The 23,656-nt window shown below is 25.4% G+C and overlaps 1 protein-coding gene across 1 annotated transcript in view; it reads right to left on the bottom strand.

Annotated features, from left to right (window-relative positions):
* Nucleotides 1–453: 453 nt before the first annotated feature.
* The window catches only part of LOC100871893 (F-box only protein 43), a 53,368-nt gene continuing 30,165 nt past the window's right edge, over nucleotides 454–23,656 (bottom strand). The window contains exon 2 of the mRNA XM_012488519.3: nucleotides 454–3,692. Within this exon, the coding sequence (XP_012343973.2) occupies nucleotides 3,441–3,692 (252 nt within the window). The 3' untranslated portion in view covers nucleotides 454–3,440. The remainder of the gene's footprint in view (nucleotides 3,693–23,656) is intronic.

The raw sequence follows: 23,656 nt of genomic DNA, 5'->3' as shown, positions 1-23,656 counted from the left end.
CTATAATTCAAAATTATCAGAATTAATTTAATCTGTAATGAAAAAGAATGCAAAATTTTAATTTTAATTTACTATTAAATATCAATAAAATTTTAAATAAATTCACTATATTCTACTAATTGAAATAATGAGCTATAATTTTGGCACACCACGAATTTTTTAAATTCACGGCATAAGATTTTATATATATTTCTGCAATAAATAGAGAGCATTTACATACCCAAAGTAATAAGATATTAATTGAACATGGAATTAACGAAACACAGATCTTTTCACGACATTTCATAAAAATTATTTGGATTTTCGCTTAGAGAGACATATTATAACTTTTTTTTTTTCTTTACAAAATATAAATTTCGTAATCGATATTTAAACTCTTTTTACTAATGAAAGTTACAATACAATTTTATTTGATTAAAATTTCTAAATGTTGATACAATGAAAAATAAGATATTACAATTAAACAAATTCTTTATTTATATAGATATCAATTTCTTAATAAAATATTTTCTTTATTGTTTTCATGTTTCTTTTTTATTGTATACAAAGTGAATAAAATGAAGAAAATATTTTACCAGTATATATGTCATGGTTCCGCAGAGAATAAAAGAAATTTTCATTTCATTGTTTGAAAAGATCAATTAAAAATTGAAATTATGAATATCAATCACGAAATTTAACCGAACACGAATATATTACTATACGCTGGTTATTTACATGCAGTCTTTTGCGGTCCAGCATACACCGGTACAAAAATAACATTCAAACGAAAAAGAAACGGGAAAAAAATTAATTAAATAAAAGAAAGTGGACATTCAAACTTTAAAACGAACGTACGGAATCGACGTGGCATACTAGCACACTAGAAACAACGTAAAAAATAAAGTATGGCTCTTAAGATGTGAAAAAAAAGAGAGAAGCATCTACCTGATTTTATCCTTATAGCGTGACGCGTCTCTCTGTCTTTTCTATCGCATAAAAATTAATTAAAAAAAACAAGATACATTATGGCAATTCTTATGGCGTAAATTACAAATGGCACAAAAGTGTATTCTCGTTTTTGTACCGGTTCAAATGTTGAAACCTTGGGCGCAATATTGACAGAAACTTTATTCACGAAAGAAATATACTCTCTGTTGGAAGAAATATAACCTGAGATTCTATTGTTAAATTTAATAATAGTAATTTTGAAAAAATTGAATATCAATATCAATAATATCAAAACAATACTAAGATTCGTTTAAATGTTAGCAAATCCTTGCCACAATTAATCATTGATCATCCATATTGAACTCGATTATTATATAAGAAGAGGATGATTATTATATTATTGATAAGAGATTGTTATTCTCGTTGAAAAAGTTTTTGTCATTACCACCCTTTTTTATCTCCCGATACTTGACTCACATTCTCTAGATTCTAGTACTGTACATTTCCTCTTTCCATTCATACTTACACAACTTTTATCTTACTATAGAGCTAGACATACTTCAATAATACTTTTTGAGCGACCCTTTCTACGAGTCATGGCAATCCTCTTTTTGATCTCGCAGTTTATGAGACTAGGAGCAATACGTACACACGTGAAACAAATTTTCTTTGTTCCCTTTGGAGAGAGGGTCACACCTTAAGAGGGGAATAACCAATAAGAGAGAAAAAGAAAATGTATCGAAATTACGATTCAACGAACAAAAGACGATATTTAAATTGCACGAGGTACATTTTGCTCACACGTGGTCACTAATTTCCAATGGATAAAACTCATTCATATTAAAAATTCAACTATGAGCAGAAATTTCCAACAAATAAAAATAAATATTTTTTTTTTTTGAACAAATGGTTACATTTGAACATTTTAAATTTATTTCGTATTATTGTCAAATAAATTTCGTGATATTAATAAAATAAAACGAGAGACAGACATAACTTAATAAAAATTAAGAAATTAAAATAAAGAATGCATTGTCCGCATTAATAATATATTAAAATTAAAATTATTGAGAAACTTGGTCAAGAGATTAAAATTAAAAAAACCATTTTGTCCTTCATTGAATCGATATATCTTTAAAAACAAGACACGATCAAATATAAATTTCCTTTTTACGAACGTTAAAATTCTACCGACACTTAACGTTTCGTTTCATTAAAATTCAATGATCGTTCATTCTTCTTTCGACGATCTATTTCAGTCGATGTTTTTACCGCGATTCGATTGCATTGTAAGTTGGTGACTTGAAATTCCACAACTCAGAAATTAGCAGACAGAAAACGTGCCAATTAATCAAGATTTAATCGAAGAGAAATTAGAAGTTTTAGATACATCACATCGTAAATAACACCCAACAGTTATAATAATATTATAAGAGGGCGTTCGCGTAACAAAGAAGATCCCAGTCGGTCAAAAAGACACAACTTTGTTTTTAACTAACCTCTCTGCTAGCTTCATCAGGTCGTGAAACACGGTGGGTTTGACTGGGTAAAAAGTGGTCAACGCAAAGTGTCGGCCTATGCCCTTAAAAGTTTTACGACTTGGTTCTCATATTCTTTCTCATATTTTCTCTTTTTCTCTCTTTCTGCGTTTTTTGTCTTCTTAATCGACAATCTTCGGCCCCTTTCTCTTCATCTCGATTTGCTGAACAAAATATTGAGAGAAACGTTGAAACGTTTCACTACCAATTCAATTAATTTAAGAGCCACGTAAAAATTCTTTTGATCGTATAAAGGTAACATTCAATCACGTTGCGAATTTATGATTCTTAAAAAAATGATGTTTAATTTCTTGAGTTTGAATTTATGAACTCTAAGAAATTTGAATAAATAATAGTTTCTTTCATAAACCTTCCAACAATTCACCATGAAATTAATAAAAAGGTATCTTGAGGATTTTTAAATTTCGATTTTTTTTTTTTTTTAAATAAATAAAGTAATTAGTACTGAGAATTTTTTCCTCCTCTAAAAGATTCCTCTCTCCTCCATATACTTATCTGATTAAACGGACATCGTAAATGGTTCGAAACCGATAAACTTTAACAGCTTAATTTTAAAATTATCAATAATCGTCACTTTCATTTATAAATCATAATTTACAAATGAAAATGATTATTTGTAAAAATGTAACAGTCATTTATGAAATATATTTAAAACTATATTAGATTAAAATTTTTTTTTCTCTTATAGTTTTTTTTTTTAAAGTTTTATAACATACAGATTTAAAAATCCATTTTGTTGGTCGAACCACTTAAATTAACGATGTTCATTTCACATTTCCAAAACACTGCGTATCATAACAATTAAAATAATCCCGAAATTATATTTCTTACAATTCTCGACATTCTCTCCATTTTTTTTTTTGAAGATTATTTTATCGAGAAGAATTATTTTATCGAGAAAAGTGATAAGATTAAAACAAAAACATTCTCGACATATAACAACGTAAATGTTTATAATCTCCTGAGATTCCGTTTGCTCTGTTTCGAGCCAATAACCAGCCGTTTATTCCTCTTCGTCGGCGTTGCTAACAGGGGTGTCTTACAAGGACCAGTATGAGGTCTTGATGAACAGGAGGTGCAAAATTCCATCGAACAACCTTGTCTTGAACACGTTCCTACGTTCTTCTCGCCGTCCACGTGACAAGGAAACGAACATTTTGGGCATGGTAACAAATGTTCCCAAGGAGCGAGTGTACGACTAGCCTGTTAACAAAAATAATAAATATTATAATAAATAATATAAAATAATAAATTGCATATAAAATAATTAAAACAATTTATAATTACATATTTATATATTTAATCAGTTATTTCTTATATTATTACATTTAATATTCTTTAAAAAAATGTTTTATTATATATTTACTTTTTCGAAAAAATTATGAAACTTACTACTAAAATGATATGTGTTTATTATGTTAGAAAAAGATCGTATTCATTTTTTTATTATTCATATTATAAGAAATAGTAATGTTAAATCTTATCATCTCTCTGTGATTCGTTGATAAAACATAAAATATATATTATAACGAAATATAAAAAACAATTTCTTTAAAAATATTATTATCGATATAATATTATCATAAATTCATGAAACAAATTTATCTTTTGTGTACGTAAATTTTTTATTTCTATTGAATTTTTTAATAATATAAAATTTTGATATATCATTAAGTTAATAATCTTTATTTAAATAATTTAAACTGTATAAAAGATTGTATGTTGTTTAAAAATTTTATATTACTAGAATTTTTTCTGTAAGTAAGATTTATAAAAAAAATAAAATTTGTTACGGATGGTAACATTCAAAATACTCGTGGAAATAGTAGATTTGTTTTTTATCGACACTGTAGTCGGTAAAATAATAAGACAGTAGAGCAGTGAAATTTCTGTATTTTTTTTTTTTCATACAAAAATAAAATAAAAAAATTTCCTAATAAAATGAAAATATATTAATTTATCACCGTAATTTTTTATTTAAAAATCTTTCTAATAAAAAAACTATATTATTTCTTGAAGTTTAATTTTAAATGAAATTATTTTTAAAACATTTAGATGTGCCAAAAATCAAATCTATATCAAATTTATAAGAAATATATAAAAACTATCAAAATATGAGACATTCTCAATATGAAAAAAATACAATAAATCATATTGAAGAAAATTTAAATCCTTCTTTAAAATTCGATTGATATTAACTTTTATCAATAACTCTAATTAAATAATTTCAATATTATTTATGTATTCAAAATTTTACAAATTACTCATTTACAAATACAAATTCCTAATTTTTATTTAATATATTAAAAAAATGATATAGATTGATAACAAAACATACTGCTTTACCTACTGTGATACAAACAAATTGTATTATTTCAAGAAAAACAGTTCCATATTATGATACATAAAAAAATATGCTTATCTATTACCAAACTAACATATATATAATAAAAACAAAAAATTAAAATAAATCTTAAGTGTGAAAAAAATCCATTAGTGTTGCTGCTATATTATCTGAAATGTTTCTTATTATCTACTTTTTGATAACACAACTGGCATTTCCTATTTACTTAATTATAAAAAATATAAATTAGAAAAAAAGACAAAACTGATATCTTGCAGTCTTTTTAACAGAGATAAATAATGAATCGCATTAGTTATATCAAATATTATACTTTTTATTCATATCAGAATAACTTATTGTAATATCGTAAAGTAAAAGAAATGTTTCATTAGAGATTACAATAAAAAGATTTATATGCACTTCTACAAACAATTAAATATAAAATTACTTATATTTTTATATCAAATAATAATATAACCTCATTTAATTGCAAAACGTTAAATGATATTAAATAATTAAATAAAAATTTAACAATAAAATTAATTGTTTCTTTTTATTAGCAAAAGATTTAAATTAATAATTTATTTGCACAAAAAAGTGATATAAATATAAAAATGATACTTATGTATAAATATATATTGTATATAACAAAATTTATAATATTAAAATTAAGTTTTTCGAAAAATTCTAAGATTAAACGAAGAAATAAACAGATGATCAATGAAATTTAAGAAATAAACAGATGATCAATGAAACTTCTAAAGACAAGAAGCCATTCACGATAAACAGACGCATGGATTGCATGCGTTCAGAATTCAGCATAGCGTCACGAACAACAAACAACGTTGTCGAAGCGAGCTGGCAAGCATCTGTCGTGCATTGCTAATTAGCACAGCAGAAAATGCGTGAGAAAATTTAAGCAATCGAGTATGCGAGACAAAATCGAAGGTTATCAGGCGAATGTCCTTTTCCCCACTTCAACTGCAACACAAAACATCGCACAAGTTTCGGCCAAATGTTATTCACGGCTCACAGCTGTGCCATTCGAATTTCCCTGCCTAGCAACCAAGCGGATTCCGACCGACCTGGACAAATCCGAAAGTAGCGTCAAAACGTTGGCGCCAGAATTTCTGGCGGGAAAGGAATGGGTCTCACAGGTTAAGACACAGATCACCATATGTGATGTTATCTTCTTCTTATTTCGTTACAAAAGGATCCGATACGATGAATTATTTTATACCTATGAATTTTCTTTTTCTAATGATAATTTACATGACATTTTATGCGTAACTTAAGGTATTTTCAATAACTTTTAATATATCATATAAATGTATTAATAATAGTTAACATAAAATTGTTAAACAGATCGTTTAAATATTAATGAACAAAATTATTTTTTAAGTAAAATACTTGAAAAATGATCGTTAAAATAATATTTTATTATATAAAAAAATAATTTTAAAATAATTTAATTTTTATTGAAATAAAATAAAATAACTTTTCATAACTTACTTAAAATACAAAATTAAAATAAATTAAAATAATATCTCAAGCTTATTTTTTATTTTTATTTTAAATAAAATTTTATTTCGATTTTCTATGAAATATTGAAGTAAAACTAAATAAAAAATCAAAAATTAATTATTCTAAATATAACAATATACAAAAGTTTATAATTTAAACATTTAATCATAAATCATAAAATTCATTTAATATTGAAAAATCATACTATAAATAAACAAAAGTTTATATTATAACTTTTTCTGATTATATTCAAATTTCAATAAAAATTTATTAACGAAACTATTAAAGAGAAAAATACAAAATATTAAATCTTACGAAAAAAAAAAAAATAAATAAATTTCAACATTCCAATAAACATTCAAATTTGAAATTATACTTGAAAACTGATTTTTTCTTTGAGTTGATATTTCAAAAGTATTTTTTAATTTTTACTCTTCATCGACAGATAGTGATGACAGATAGTGCTCTTTGTAAAATATAGTAGAAACTAATTGGAGGAAACGAATTCTACGGAAAGGTTCATATGAGATTAAAATTTGAAAGCGTGGTAATATTTTCTTCCAACAGAGTTTGTCGGTCGTAGCGTCTACTCGCCTGTGGCAACCGCGCTCGAAAATGTAGAAAATGATGGTAGGGTACACTTCTACCCAAAGCCCTTTGCTCACAATATAACAGCCGGCTGGCGCAACATTGTGTGGTGTAGTTATATATCTACAAAAAGTTATGTCGTAACGTAACTCCCCTAAGTGTAGTCCCTTACACATACTTCCTGCAACTCAAACGTAGAATTCTTTTCGACAGTTATAATATAGAGGAAGATTAAAACGAAATGTGTTCTTAATTACACATTTCGTAAGTGTACAATCATTCACAAAATTTAACGTGTACATAATTAAAACGAATTAAAACGAGTTGAAACGTATACGTATAACTAGAAAATTTGTACTTTTTATATATGCACAAGTGCAAATGAAAAAGCATAGATAAAAGAATAATGAAAAATTTATTAGGTATATTGCTATATACCTATTATAAATTCAGTAACTTTTTTGTAATAGAAGAAATGAAATATAAGATGAATAATTAAGAATCTAGAAAATAACTAAAATTTTGGTTCACAATAATTATTATTAACGTAAAAGTTGTGGAAATTGCAATAAGATTTTATAAAAAAAAAATTACATACAGATTTTACAAAACTAGATTAAAGGAATGTATAATTATGAAATTCATTAGAAATCATAACCTGTAATATCTGAATCAATATAAGTTGAATCAATATAATAAAATTATTATTAATATACAATAAAATGTATCGTACAAAAATAATATAGAAAAGTTTATTTATAATGAAAAAACATTATTATTAAACAAAAATATTTTGAGAAGTTTCAATCAATGTATTTTGTTTTTTAATTAAAATATTTGAAATGTAATGTTGTAATAAGACATTTGAAGATACTGAACTTCCTGAGGGAGAAGATAAATTATTCGAGGTCGGTTATTCTATATAACCGATTGACCGAGTTGAAAAAAATTTCTTTCTACTGTAGATAGTTAGATAGCCATGAAAAAAAAAGGGCTGCGAGAACAGACCCATACAAAGGACCGTCCTACAATTTCGTGGAACCAAGATAAAACTCTGGCCTACGAATGTAAATGTCGCTACGCTACAATATTGAAACAAGCGTGTCATTGTATTTGATCGCAACTGTTCCTGTTATTTTTTCGTCGAAATGTGACTGTTCTCCTGTGATATTGGGTTGCAAGACTACATTTCGTCAGAGTAGCTAACAAAGTAGAAAATTTGATAAGATGTTAGAAATAGGATGTAATAACTATTCAATACAGAAAAATAAAATTTTGAATGCAGACAACGAAAAATCCTACGTTTCCGGAATAAAAATCATCGTATCTTCTTTGATGTGTACTTCGTTTTAAATGCTTTTTTCAACATATACACTTTTTTCCCCTTTTTCTTTCAACTTTTTCTTTATTAATTTTTTTTTTTTATTAAATTGAAAAAATTTCACAATAAATTGTAATTTCATTCAATAAATTAAAAATTAATATTATCATGATTTTCACCATTTTTCATTGCTTTTTCTTTTTTTTAATAACTCAGTCACATTTTGGAATTCGTTTTTTTTCATTGTTATAATAAAAATATTTAAATTAAAGCAAAGTATTTTTTAATACTCTTTTTTGTAATATAAAAATATTGTTACAAAAATTATTTGGTACAAAGAATTACGTGATATTACCATATTTTTCTGTAAACAAATATGATCATAGAAATCATATGAAAGTGATATACGTTTTTTTTTAAATGAAAATATAAATTTTACATTAATTGATATAACTTATTATTTCCAATATTTTAAATATTCTATTAAAATATTTATATATTTTCTTATATTGCATAATGTACATAACTATATTATGAATACGAATAATAAAGTGAAATTAATATATCTTATAACATCGAATAATTAATTTTTTTTCTTGTTTTCATAACTATTTTATTTTTCTGAAATTTTTTATCGTTTTGTTATTTCGATTTCTAGGATAAGGGTTGCAAAATTAATAAAGATGTCAAGATAACATCTCAAGGATTGTACTGTTAATGGAAGATAAAGCGTGAAAAATAAGAATGGAAATAAATGTTTCGTATATGCAAAGAAGTCAGTCTTGATAAACGAGACCAATTCTTATGCTAATTATTCTATCAAAGATATACCCGACAAATTTTTAACGAATTAATAATATATGATAAATGGCGTAATTTTATCTTTAAATATTTACTAATCAATAAAAAGATTTTGAAAAATCCTTATTTGTTCCTTGGTTTTATAAATAAAAATTATATCGGTTAACTATAAAATATTTATAGTTTCTCAAAGTAGAAAATGTATAATATTTTAATCATATATATACCTTTATGTACTAATTATGTACCTTTACATTAGATTAAATTTTATGCATTCATCAATATATGATATACATTATTTTACAAATATTTTAATTTTTTAGAACAATTTAACTCAAAATTTTAAAATAAAAATATCAGAAATTACATAAATTAATCATATATACATATATAATATTACATATTTATTTATATATAAATATTAATTTAAGATATGATGATATCTTAAATTGATATATATGATATACAAATTTAAATTGAATATAAATAAGAATAATTCGAAGATTGCATATTTTTATGCAAAATAAAAATCTTTTATGAATACTTTTATGAAAAAATGGTTTAATTAAAGATTTTCTCAAATTTAATAATACGTGCTATATATTTTGCGTCTTTTTGCATATTATGCGCCATTCTATAAGTTTTTCTATTTCCATGTTCAAATTTTGAATTAATGCATAAATATTCGTATTCTATTTATAACGCTCTATTTATAATATTTCGTGAAAAATTAATAAACGTTAATTAAACTTCATCCAGATAACGTTGCTCGACCGAGATAAAGTCATTTCTTAATCGTGATCCTAAATTTACTAAACTTATTTAGAATTATCTCCGTTAGTAAATGTTTATATTTGCACATAAAATATATCTCTCTCTTATCGTGAACATATGAACACACACGATCTATTTCCATTAAAATGGATTGCGATTAACACACATCCAAGATAAATGCTTTCGAGGTATTTTCACCGGTAGATTTCAATCGATTTCACGAAACAGGGACGACGAAAAAATGTCTTGAGACGAATTTTAGAAATCCACCGCCTGTGGATTGGCGTGACCGGAGGCTTTCAAAATTTCGGACCATTTATTTCAGTTTTTTCGCCTATCGCATCGAATTAAGGTGTACCGGTAATTCAATATCCCGATTAAACGTACTACTATGAGCGTATCGAGTTTCGGACTCTGATTCCGTCATCAAATTAGATCTCGGTTCAGTTAATCCTATCAACTGGCACGCAAGTTTCCTAGTTTACGATTGCTCGAGATTTCTTTTTCTTATCTGTACCCCTATATTCCAACAAATCCCGATTTTTATCTCATCCTATCATTGTTTTATCGCTTCAAATTTCGTACCACCATCACTCAGAGAAGAGTTTGGATAAGAATGGAAATTTCGAAATTCTTGGTTATTCAATAAATTTCTTCTTTTTTTAAAATTATATACCGAATTCTAGAATAATAAATCTCTTTTTTCGTTACAAAATAAAATTGCGATTATTTCATTATATGGATGTTGGTATCCAACTTATGTGTTAAAAGAAGTTAAGAAAATTATATATAAATTTCAAAATAAAACTTTAAGGATAATAATATGTAGAAATAAAATATGTAGAGGAACAAATTCAAAAACTTGCAAAATATCATTCAATGATAAATTAAAGATACAAGAAATGAACTGGCGAATAAATTTCAAAAATTAGGAAAAAAATTGAGAAGAACAAAGCCAGAGAATTTATTGAAATGAAATGAAATGGAGTGGAAATACTATTGTTAAATACAATATCCACACTATCAAATTTGTTGGTTGACTCAATAAAATTAATAATAAATGTATTATAGATATTTTGATGATTCGAAATTCTTAAAAGTAAAAAATAATTAATAACTAATGTATTATAACTAATGCTATTATGATTAGAATTTTCATAGAGGTAAAATACATTCAAATATTTAATTAATCTGTCATGTTATTTTAAACATATGTCAAATTATGCAATTATTTCGGTAATTTCAGTAATATCAATAATTTTATTATGTAAATTTTTTTATGTAAGATTATAATATTGTAATTCTCATGATTTTCTGAGAAATTGCTATTGTTTATCTGGAAAAGTTGGAAAATGAAAAAACTAAAAAAAAAAAATTTTCTACAAGATATGAATGAATGTATATTTAATATCATGTTGGAATTCATTCTACTACAGATAAATTATCTAGAATTTTTTCAACTTTTAATATCATATTCTAATAAAAAGTTTCATTCAGAATTTAAATTTGTATATAATATTCAATTATTATACAAATAAAAATAATATCAAAAAAATATACATTTATATATTTATTTATTGTTTATATAAAATAAGCAAAAGATATATAACATAAAAAATATGTATATATTTGCATATGAATCATTTATAATGATATTTTTATTTTTATTTATACGAATAAATGAATTTGAATTTAGATTTTAAACTTTACATTTTAATTATAAAATTTTATCAATTCATAATTCACAATAGTTTATATGGAGAAAAAAATAAAATATAAAAATTTAATGTTATTCAATATATATAACATGATCATTGTTAATATTAATTGATTATATATTATTTAAACGTAAAAAATTTTGCAAAATTCCAGAAATTGAAATTTATTGTTATTTTAATTCTTGATAAAATAAAAGGGGAGAAATAAGCATTTCTGATTTTGATAGTCTTGAGTTTCGAGGCCTCGAAATATTTCGGATTCGACTTTCACAAATCTAAAAATCAGGTTTTTAGCCATCTTTAGTTTTTAGCATTCGAATTATTCAAATATTTTTTTTATTATATAAAACTTAATAATGTATTCAATTTTTTCTCGAATTATAAAAATTTAATATTTTTTAATTTCTATCTAATTTTTTATATTTAATAATTTTGAGAACAAATAGATATTATTAGATTATTTAAAGTAGAAAAACAATTTTTATAATTTAATTCTTATAATTAATTTTAAGTTATTAAATTTAAATAGACTTAATAATAAATTTTTATCTTTTAAATCTTACTTTAAATAAATTTAATAATAAATTGTTATATTTTAAATTTTATTTAGAATTTATTTTTTTTTCTTTTTTTTTTTTTTTTTTGAATTTAGCCAATACAAAAATTATGCTAATATTATGATTCAAATATCAAATTTCATACTTTAATCTCTTCATTTCCATATGAAATAAGATCACAAGATTGATCAAACGCTTTTAAAGAGATTGAAAAATGAAAAATTAAAACGAAAAATTTAGAGCTAACAATTTGCTATCATTTATATTTGCAATTAAAAAATCTTATATTAGCTTCACATATATTTATTTTTTTTATTTTACTTTAATTATATAATAATTCATTTAAATGTATTTTGAAAAATAACATCATCAATGTTATAATTAACATTTATAATTAATATTAAAGTGTTAAAAAATTTATTCAAAAATAAATTGAAGTGTAATTTATAATCGACAAGCGAAGAGAACGCAGAAGATATTAAATCTGCAACACCTTCGATAACAACCATCCCTTTAGATATAGGTTCCGCCTACCAGATGTTCCCAGGGTCTGCAACAGAATGCTTTCTTCCCCAAGGAAAAAAAAATAATAAGGCTTTCGATTGTTGTTAGGTTATTCTCGATAGTTAATACAGTATAAAATCGTATATTAAACCGTAATATTAAACGTAATGCATGTAAAAATAAATATTCTCATATTTAACATATTAATATATTTCTCATATATTTGAATTTAATTTTTAAATTTTTGACGATTCGATATTGAGAAATATATGAATGAAATAAAATCAAAATATTAAATGTTATAGATTATATTCCTTGTTAAAAAGTAGCAATTACAATTAATAACTAAATTATAATGCAATTAATTTTGTTATTTTCTTTTATGCTAAACAATTATTTATGGTAAATTATCGACATAAGATAATTAAGTTTTATATTTTAAATAAAATGAAAAACGTAAAATTTCTAAGAAGTTGTATAAATTTCTACATATGAAGATATTTTATAGAATTTACTTCTGAATTGCATCAATAAAATTATTTCGATATATTCGATTTCTCTATTTTCTATTTGCATGTTATTTGAATACATATTTTTTATTTTCATAATTTTTAAATATCGTATTTAATTATTCAGATTTTTATTAAAAATTTTATATCGTCAATAATTCTATGCTTCTAGTCGAGTATACAATATAGAGGCGTCACACGCATTTTTAGTGGTCATATAATGGCAGAAAAGATAGTTCGTTATATACCTTCGAAAATAATCGAAGGCAATAGACGTACAATACAGGTACCTTGACCTCGTCCTTCACAGTACGTTACTTTTATCGTTTATAATTAGTTAATCGATTCACCCAGATACCAAAGACGTCAAGGTCGTTCAAAGGAACGCCCAATGTCAGCGAGTGATGACCGTTTAACGAGTCTTCATGTAAAACATCGAGGCGTATATTTTGAATCACGTTGAAGAATCTTAAAAAATTTAAATACTATTTCCTTATTACGACATAAAAAATCATTTATCATATAAAAAAATACAAATAGCTTTTAATAATTTTTTTTTTTTTAGTGTTTATCATCTAGTATATTTTTCGTTTCAAATATCTTAACATTTACTTTACTTTAATATAAGATTAATTACAATTTTTATTATAAGATACAAAGATTTGGAAGTCGTATTAAAAAATTTCAATATTAAAAACACAAAAAAATTGTGTGTGTCAGAAATGAATTACATCTTATAGATATTATAATTCAACCTATGGTATTATTTCTACTGTATTATGCGAATTAATAAACTTTGGATTAATGGATTACAACAGATTCTTTAATTTAATTCATATAACATTCATTCAAAGAAGAAAGTATAATTAAAATCCCATCAGTTTAATGAAAAAGAGATTAATAGAAATTACCTATCAATCCTAATGAATTATACATTCTGATTCTCGCCGAAAGTGACAGATGAAATTTAAGAGATTGACTCGAGGTTGTATCGAGCGGGTCATTCCAAACAGGCGCGCTTAGAAACCAAACAAGATGTATCATTCTCAGTCTACTCTTTGCACACAATTGCCTCCTATTTCTTTCTCTGCAATTATCATTCAAGTACTTCCATGTAACAACTAATATACGAGTCAAACATTCTGATATTTCTTTCCTATTATTTTTAATGTCTATAATTTTAATCATAATGAAATTATACAATAATTATATAAATATTAATCTCTTTCTGGATTAAAAAAAACTAAAGGATTAAAAAATTCTCAAAATTACAAATTGAAATTACAAATTTTTACTTTACATAATTTGTTAATGTTTCATTTTGTGTTAAGATAGGAATAAAATTTCTCTCATTTAAAGATCATTCAAGATAAATATGAAATGAGTCATTTTGGAATAGATAGAAATTGACGGAGAATGGGTAACGCGATACAGTTTGGTCCTTCGGCGAATGCACGATTTCTATCAAGCGAAAAAGAATTTTTTCAGGCCAATCGAAACAGTGTCCGACCAGAAGGAAGGGTCTTGGGTTCCGGGACAAAAAGACCGAAGGTACATCACTACTGTAGACAGGTATATATACCCATCGATAACTTTGAATGTACAGGTAGAAATCTATGTGTGAGAGTTTAAGAAGAAGAAAAAAAAAAAAGATCCAAATGTTCGTCCTTTGAAAATGAAGAATAAAAGAATTTTAAAGAAACACGGTTAAGGTGATTACGAAGATATATGGGCAAGAGACGTTTTCTTAGTATCTTGTATTCTTTTCTCAAATTCGATTACCATTTTTTTCTCTTCAGAGAGAAAAAAATACTTGCGCAAAATATTTATCTTGAATGGATAAAGAATAAATTGATAAACAAAAAAATGTGATAAAAATCAGAGTATTTTATGAAAGATCAAAATTCAATCAAATTATTAAATGCAATCATCATATATCTAAGATGTACATAGATTTATTAATTATTATAATTTGTATTTATTTAATTAATTATAATTATTATAAAAGAATATTTTTAAAAAGAAATTCTGTAACATTTCTATTATTAAATTAATTAATGAACTAAAATAATTTCAAATAATCCATTTTTACAATCATTTTTTAATTATTTTGTGAAATTATTTTTCTCTATTATATTAATTTACTCTTTTAACTTTTTAAATTATAAATTTATTACCTGAAACAATATATTTTTACTTGAGAAATACATTAACTTTAAATTATATAATAATAAATTTGTATATTTTTTTTATTAAAAAAAGTCAATTATCTAAAGCTAAAAATAATAGATAAAAAAAAATTATAATATTCTTTTTTCCGAATAAAAATTATAATATCCATTATTTTTTTATATAAAAAACATATTAAAGATAGAAAAAAATAGACGGCAAAATTTAAAATAAAATTCGCAAAATTAAATCTTAAATAATGATGTAAAATTCATCGTATATTACATCGTATACTACATACTATGTATTTTGAAAGCACGGGCAGAGGTTGAAAGTTGGGATATCGGTGAAGGGTTCCCCGGAGAGGTTCGCGCCAAAAGTTGGCGACTTGAATTTCCAGACGCGAGTTGCGTGCGAGAGGAGTTTGCGCGCACAAACACGCGGGAACAGCGTGAACATGCATGGGCCCGGGATCGTTCGGTTTCAAAGTGGGCCAGATGCCCGCCGGCGCACGTCAGATGTATCATTATCTCGGCCTCACTGTTGCTATGCAATTAGAGTCCGTTAATCGGGATCCCCACCACCAGTGACGCCAACGCGGCTTTCGTGACGCCAGCCGGTAGGGAGTGGGGAGGAGGACAGGCTGGAAGGAGAGACAGAAACAAGAGAACGGAAAAGGAAACGCATCGCGGAGAAGGAGGACAGAAAAACGTCTACGAGGAAAGAAAAAGAGGAGAAATTGAGCGTAGAAAGGGGATGGCAAAGGCGATCAGACGACGAAGACGAGGACAGCAATAACAACAACAACAGCAGCACGTGGACGTGAGAGCGCGAAAGTTCTGTCTTCGAGTTTTGCTCTTTCCTTCTTTCTCATATTCTTCTTTTTTTTCCCCCCTCGAAGAGCTTGCGCGTTTTTCTTTTCTTTTTCGGGGAGAGAGGAGGGCGCATTTCTCATTTTGTCTCTCTTTTTCTTTCTCTGTATTCCTTGGACCATGACGAAGAAGAAATTTTTCGCGCACAATTTTCGGTAGAATTGTCCAACAGACGAAATTTCAACTTTAATGGCCATTTCTTTTTTATTATTGTTTTTTGTTATTTCATAATTAATTTTCTAGAATTTTTGAACTGAAATAATCTATATGACGGCAACACATTTTGGTCTCTCCTGTAATAGGATTATTTATTTTATTATTTATTCTAAAATATTCTTTTATTATTTAGCCAAGATATTCTTTTATCGTTTTAATGTAGAAATTTAATTTTCAATAAAAATTGTACGTCAATGATATAAACTATATTTAGATTAGATTGGTAAAATAAAAATCGTTGTTTTTTATATAGTTTTTACATTTTTTTTTTTTATAAAATTTTCTCTTAATTTTAATGCGCAAAATAAAAATATTTGACATTAAATTTTGTTACGTATCGTTTTCTGTCCTGGTTTGCATTTTTACTGCACGAAGGCTAAATAGATTGCCAATAACGTTTCTTTACCATTCATTAAGATCTGCTTGGCCTTGAAGAGATTTCAAGGAAGACGCGTGCGTGAACGCGCGGGAAAACCATGTTGATTCGTTCATTCAGGCTACAAGAGTTCAATTGATTTTGTTCTTCTTTAATTTTTTTATTCAATATAATTATTTATTAAATTCTTTATATCACATATTATATCATATAATTAAAAAATTATATGATCAATATTTTATTTCAATATCTTAAAAACTTTTTGTTATTTATTATATAGTATAGTTTATCTATAATAATTTTATGACTGTAAGTTAAAAGTAAAATATTATTAATTATAATCTTTTATTTTTAAAAACAAGTAAAATTGTAATTATAAAATATCAACAGAAAAATTTGCTATTTTAATGCTTCTAATGCTTTAATATATCATAATTTTAAAAATATTAAAAAATAAAATATTTATGATAATATATATAATCTTTTTATAATCTTTTAAAAATTATCATATATTATAACTAATATTAATAAGAATATAGAATTTTAATATTTATGATAATCATTTATAATCAATTATTAATAGTCATAATTTTTAAGTGCATTATAAATTTAATAAATATTTTAAGATTTCACAAAAGTGAACAAAAAATATCAACATAACAAATAAATAATAGTTAATATACAATAACACTCGAAGAGATTTATTAAAAAATTTTAGAATAAGAATTCAATATAACAATTTAGTTTTATTAAATTAATTAATTTAGTTTCGATTTTCAAAATTGATGATGAAATCATTTGTATATGTCTCGTCATTCTCTTCTTGGAATTTTGATTAATCGAAACTTACATATTCCTTTCTTTTTCATACCATTATGGTGCTTAATTCTCACGTCATTTCCAAAAAAAAAAAAAAAAAAAAAAATTGCAAACTCACGATTTTTATTATCTTAATATTATCTTAATATAATGACTAAAAATTCGCATATTTTTTTACGACAAATATCATTAATATGTCACATATATTCATGTTTATATTTGTAATGTATTCATTACAAACGAGATTTTGCCTAATTAAATTTTTTACTTTTTATAAAAGAAAAGCATGATATTTAACAAATCTACTAAAATAGTAAAATCATAAAATTAAAATCTTTAATTATCATTCATATAAGATTAATATACGTAAACCATTTATAGAAATAAAAAATTTATAATAACTTGTAATAATTTGTAACAACGAAACATTTTAATTAATCATCTTTGTATAACATAAGTTAGAAAATAAAAATTATTTTTTAAAAAATAATTCCGTAATTAAATTAAAGTTAAACTAAAAATAATTTTATTTCACATTACAACGATTTTGTATTTTGTATTGTATCATCGAAAGATCTCAATATAATGAAAAGAGCAATCGAAAGGTCGGGCGAAATGAAAGAGGAGAAGCGGAGAATGTCGAATCTACGCAGTTAGCGATCGATCGAGCGAGCGACAAGGTTCAGGATGCAGGATGGTATCTCTTGTTCGGTTGACATGACCTGTTCAAGGCCATCCTGCGCAAAATGGATAGATGTCGTCCTCGTGATAGAAAGGTGTCTGGTAGTGTCAAAATCATTGCTAACCAGGGCCACGCGTCTATTAGACATACATTATTCAACGCAATATCACGAAAAAGTCTCGTTGCGAATTCAGCACGATGCACCATAACCGCGTAGCAACAGGGGCCCGGCAACAGGACCTGCTCTCAGCCTCTCCCTCTCTTTTGGTCTGTGTCGTTCTAGCTTTCGGTAATATCAATCTTCTCTTCTTCTTTTATTTCTGTCTGTCTCTCTTTCTCCACGGTTCTTGGGCGAGGAGAGCACGTCCGTCGCTTTCTCGTTGCTCGTTAACAACGAGCGACCGCAATGGGGAGAACTACTCGATGGTGGCACTGACGCGACAGTTCTTTTCTGTACCTTTTCGGCAATCCAGAGAGAGAGAGAGAGAGAGAGATTGGCAAACTTCGAAGGAACGCTACCTAACGGAATGTTTTGCTATTGGTCAACGAACCGGTAAAGAAGAGTGCAGCTCCGCCAATTCGAAGCAATTTTCAATAATGTGTCTTACAGTTGAGAAAAGAGAAACCGGTCGATATAATTCGTTCGTGAAAAAAGATCGTGTAAAAAAAAAAAAAAAAAAAAAAAATAAAAGAAGGATATTACTGAATGGATAAACAGAATAAAAGTATGGAGAGTAATAACGTTTAATAAAGAAGCAATTTTTGTCGTGAAATATGAGATGTGATTTCACGATGAAAACAACCATTTTGAGCTGTGTACACAAGATATTAATTTTTGTTTTCTCACGTATTTGTATTTCTATTGTTAGGTATGTAAAATAATTCAATAGACGAGATATGAATGAAATATAAATTACAGAAATTCTGCTCACTGCTAATGCAGATATAGCATAAAAAAAAGAGTTCATGATGTGACGACATTACGTATTACATTGTCGGAACGCTTTTAAGTGGACGCATTTGTATTCTAATGTATCTTATGTAAAAGATATCATTCGCAATCTGTACTAGTTTTTTCGATAGTCGTATTACAAAATTTGTATATATTGATTTTGAGAACGCGTGTATTATTTTTTTTACTAGTATTTACTATTAGAAAAAATGATCATTAATGATGAAATTATAGACAAATATATAATTTATATATGTTTTTAATTAATTCTTTAATATTTCACTTGTCACACAATACATACAATTAATTAAGAAGTATCTGATTATTTCGGATATTTTATTATTATATATTATAGAAAAACAATTCTATTTTTATACAATTATCTATAATAATAGCTAATTCTATAATAATATTAATTATTTTAGAACAAACTTGATTAAATAAAAAATATAATATAGTATAATTTTGATATAAAAAATTAAATATCTTAATGACAATTAAAATAATATAATGCAAAATAAATCTTTTAAAAGATTTTTTAAATGTGAAAAAATTATCAAATTGTAGCAATATATTGTTCTTAGTGAACAACATTTTTTTATCGAAAATGTATTGTTAATTTTGTATTTGAATATAAAATATTATAAATTAATCTTTATTAAATTACAACAAATTTCAATTATTATCAATTATTGTGTTTTTAGAATAAAAGTGATTTATCTTTACTACAAAATCCAATTTAATCATACATGCAAACATGACGTTCAAGAATGTTTATTTTGAACGGAAGTGAGTGGGCGTCGTGCTGAACGAAAAGGATTAATACAAGCAAGGACTTAAGAGAGAACAATGAAACCCTGACATGAATACGGCTTGTCGATAATGATTTTTTTACGCATTTCACGAAAGGTTTTAGTATTAATATATTACATGTCGACTAAATATATAAATCTATTAATTACTATAGTCAACAATATTTTTATTTAAAACGAGGAGTTGACAATTCAATAAAATTTCTAGAAATGAAATGAAATTACATAGATAAAATTTTTAAATTAAATCATTGAAATCATGAAATAAATTTTAATTATAATAATTGCATATAACAAAACTTTTAAAATATTGAAAAAATTAACATTGTATTATTAAATTTTAAGTAAAAAATTATTTATTATTAATATAATCAAATTAAACAAAATTAAAACTTTCTATTTATAAAATCGATCTCTATAATCGTTTGAAATCATGTAAATTTTGAAATCACATATCCATCTTTCTTATAAAGAAAATTTATAAACCAAGCCAATTTATAGCCAAATTTTTGAAATTTAAAAATGTATATTATTTCATAATATAAAAATACGCGTAATTTTTATGATTAGCATAAAATATTTTTAACATGATTCTTAAACGATCGAGAGGAAATATTTTAACAACTGAATTAACTAAACTATTATTTGTATTTCTCCTTAAATGATTCGCATAACTTTGGTTCACACCTGCCATTTATGCTTCGAATGCTTTCACGGCTCTATAATTAAGCGTGTACGAACATAAATACAAACATTAGAAATTTGTGATCATGCTGTATATATATATATATATATATAACATATATGTAAAAAAATGTTATTATATATATATATCGAGATGTAACATTTTTTCTGAGAAACATTTGCAAATATAACATTTATGCTTCATGGCTCTAATGTTCACACCTTTACAAATTTCACTTCCGGTTTCTTAATATTCTAAGGTAATTAGCAAAATTTGAAGTTAAAATGTTCCCTTCTAAACTTTAACATTCGTATTAGCAATGTACCGTGGAAGTATATACATGTCTTTCACATATTGCTATCTCGTGTATTGATACTACTTAAATGTTTCAATGAGAAATAATATTATACATATATATATATATTTTGTATTATATTTAAATTTTCAATAATTTTCAATTATTTTTTTAGTTTCAAAATATATATTATAATTCTTAAAAAATGAATTACACATAAAAAATATTTTAACGAGATGAAAGATAAATAAAAATATATTTTTACAATATTCTTATGGAATCAAAAATTGTGTATCAATCAATCGCAAAAGTATTTATATCTTCAGAAAAATTTACATATTTTGAAAAATCTAATTTTAATAAAAAAATTTTATATATATAGAGCGTAATAGATTATATATAGCAATTACATGAAATCAATCTTTAAATTTTTATACATTTTTGTACATAGTTTTAATTGAGAATATTTTTTATATAAGATATAAAAGAATCAAACTTATATATAAGCATCAAAATATTTTATAAATTAATATTTTCATCTATTTCGTATATTATTATTACGAACTTATATTTAAAAGAAATTTAAGATTTGATTTTGTCCTATCCTTTTCTGAGGTTAATAAAAAAAATTGCTTTGTATGTAATATAATTTTTCATTATTTACATATTTACAATGTTTATAAATATTTCTCAAAAAGAAGATTAGAAATGAATATTTTTTATGCAATTATATTCAGAAATTTGTCAATGGAAAAAAGAAACGTAGATCCATTTTTCAACAATTAAAACAAAAAGACAAATGTAATAAAAAAAATTGTTGAAAAAAATTTTCGTACACAGAAATTTATTAATTAATAATTTTTTAATTACCCTCCGTTTAGTCTATTCAATTTCCCGCGATATTAAACATATTCTAATTTTCTAATTAAATCTAATTATATTATTCCATTTCAATAATGTTTTAGATTTCTTTGTTTTTGATGCTACGTACATACCACAACTTATGAGCTGAATTCGTATAAGATGTACCGAATACTTTTGCGACTGACTGTACGTATACAGAAATATAATTAAAATTTTATTATTGTTACGTTTAAAAACATTTGCATTACGTTTCAGGCATATAATTGATACAAGGAATAAACATAAGAGCGAAGGGCTGTGGAACGGCGAACGTGCCTCAACAATAAAGCGGTAAAAATTTCAAAGTAAATGTTCCCAAAACAATTCACCGGTTCTCGGTACGCGTTAGGGTCGAGTTCTCACCTGACCCAACAACGAGAAATACGAATAGAAGGTGGCATTAGTACGTGAATACGTCCTCCTCGCGCTACGAAATAACCAGTAAATCCTTACCCGAACACGAGCTATGTTTTACGACGGTAAATTGCTAATCCATAAACCTCGAACTGTACTTACAGAATACTTGACAAGTAAAAGGACCGCGTACAAGAAAAATTTACAACGTTTGCGCCGCGTCCCTTCTTATACCGCTGCAATAGGCTTTATCTAAATTAACGTGGAGGGTTCTGAGTTGGGACAAAAGAGATAAATAACAGGTTGAAACGTTCCTTCGAATTACTCGAGTATACGTTATCTTTATCTTATTAAGAATTTATAGCTATTAATTTATTGTTTATCGTGTAAACTTTCAGTTTAAACCACTTAATTTTATATTTACCTTCGAATGTCATAACCCGTGTTTCTAATTTTCCTATTTTAAAGTTAATTTTAACGCTAGAATTATTGAACTTGTAAGTATTTAAATATTTGTATATAGAATGTTTTATTTTCAAACATTTTCTCATTATTATTTGTAATGAAAAATGTTCGGATAAACATTAAATATTGCATATTCTGATGTTATTAATTTTTTTCAAAAATAAACGTGCAAAGATCATATGGAGATTAACTTTTTTTTAAAATAGAATTATGCATTTTTTAATGTATCAATCGATACAACTCGACGTTCTTTATAAAAAAAAAAAAAAAAAAAATATTAATATCACATATGTTTAAAAATTATTAGTTTGGTAGATATTTTAATTCAATTTTTTTAAAACTAATTGCACGAATAAAGTATATTTTTGAAAAACATATATATATATATAGAAATAAAATTTAAATTACACGATCAAAATATTATTATGTGCAAACTAACAATCACTTTTAAAAAAAATAGATCCATTAGCTTGTCTAAAAAAAATTCAATCGAAGTAATATAGTTGAATTAGAAATTATGAACAATTTGTTATAATAGCTTTATAATTTGTCTATTTACATTAATTAAATTCCCTCCATAAATTCTGATTTGACTGGCTTCGTATAGGAAACAATTAAAAATGAAAATTGAAATCCCTATTTAACGAATATTACCGATGCAGTTAACGGTTTATATCTGTGCCAGTATTGGTTTGCCCTTTCACTCTTTGTTCCACAAGTAAATCTCTCGAGTCTAGACCTTAACACGAGGTACGGTCTTCCGAACCTGACACTGAAGGAACACCCACCTTAACTTTATCTCTACCTCATTATCGGATCGTCGTTAGCCGTGAACTTTGCCCTCGTACCTGTTAGCAGATCGGGCCACCTTTGCTTTCATTACCTACAACGAAGTGAAAGATCCGGTCCGTTCTCTAAGGTAACACT

The sequence above is a fragment of the Apis florea genome, unplaced genomic scaffold (assembly GCF_048593485.1).
Source record: "Apis florea isolate Af1SG1 unplaced genomic scaffold, ASM4859348v1 contig_1794_pilon, whole genome shotgun sequence".
Taxonomy (NCBI): Eukaryota; Metazoa; Arthropoda; class Insecta; order Hymenoptera; family Apidae; genus Apis; species Apis florea.
Note: the sequence above shows the minus strand (reverse complement) of the source record. Positions and strands in the feature narration are given on the sequence as shown.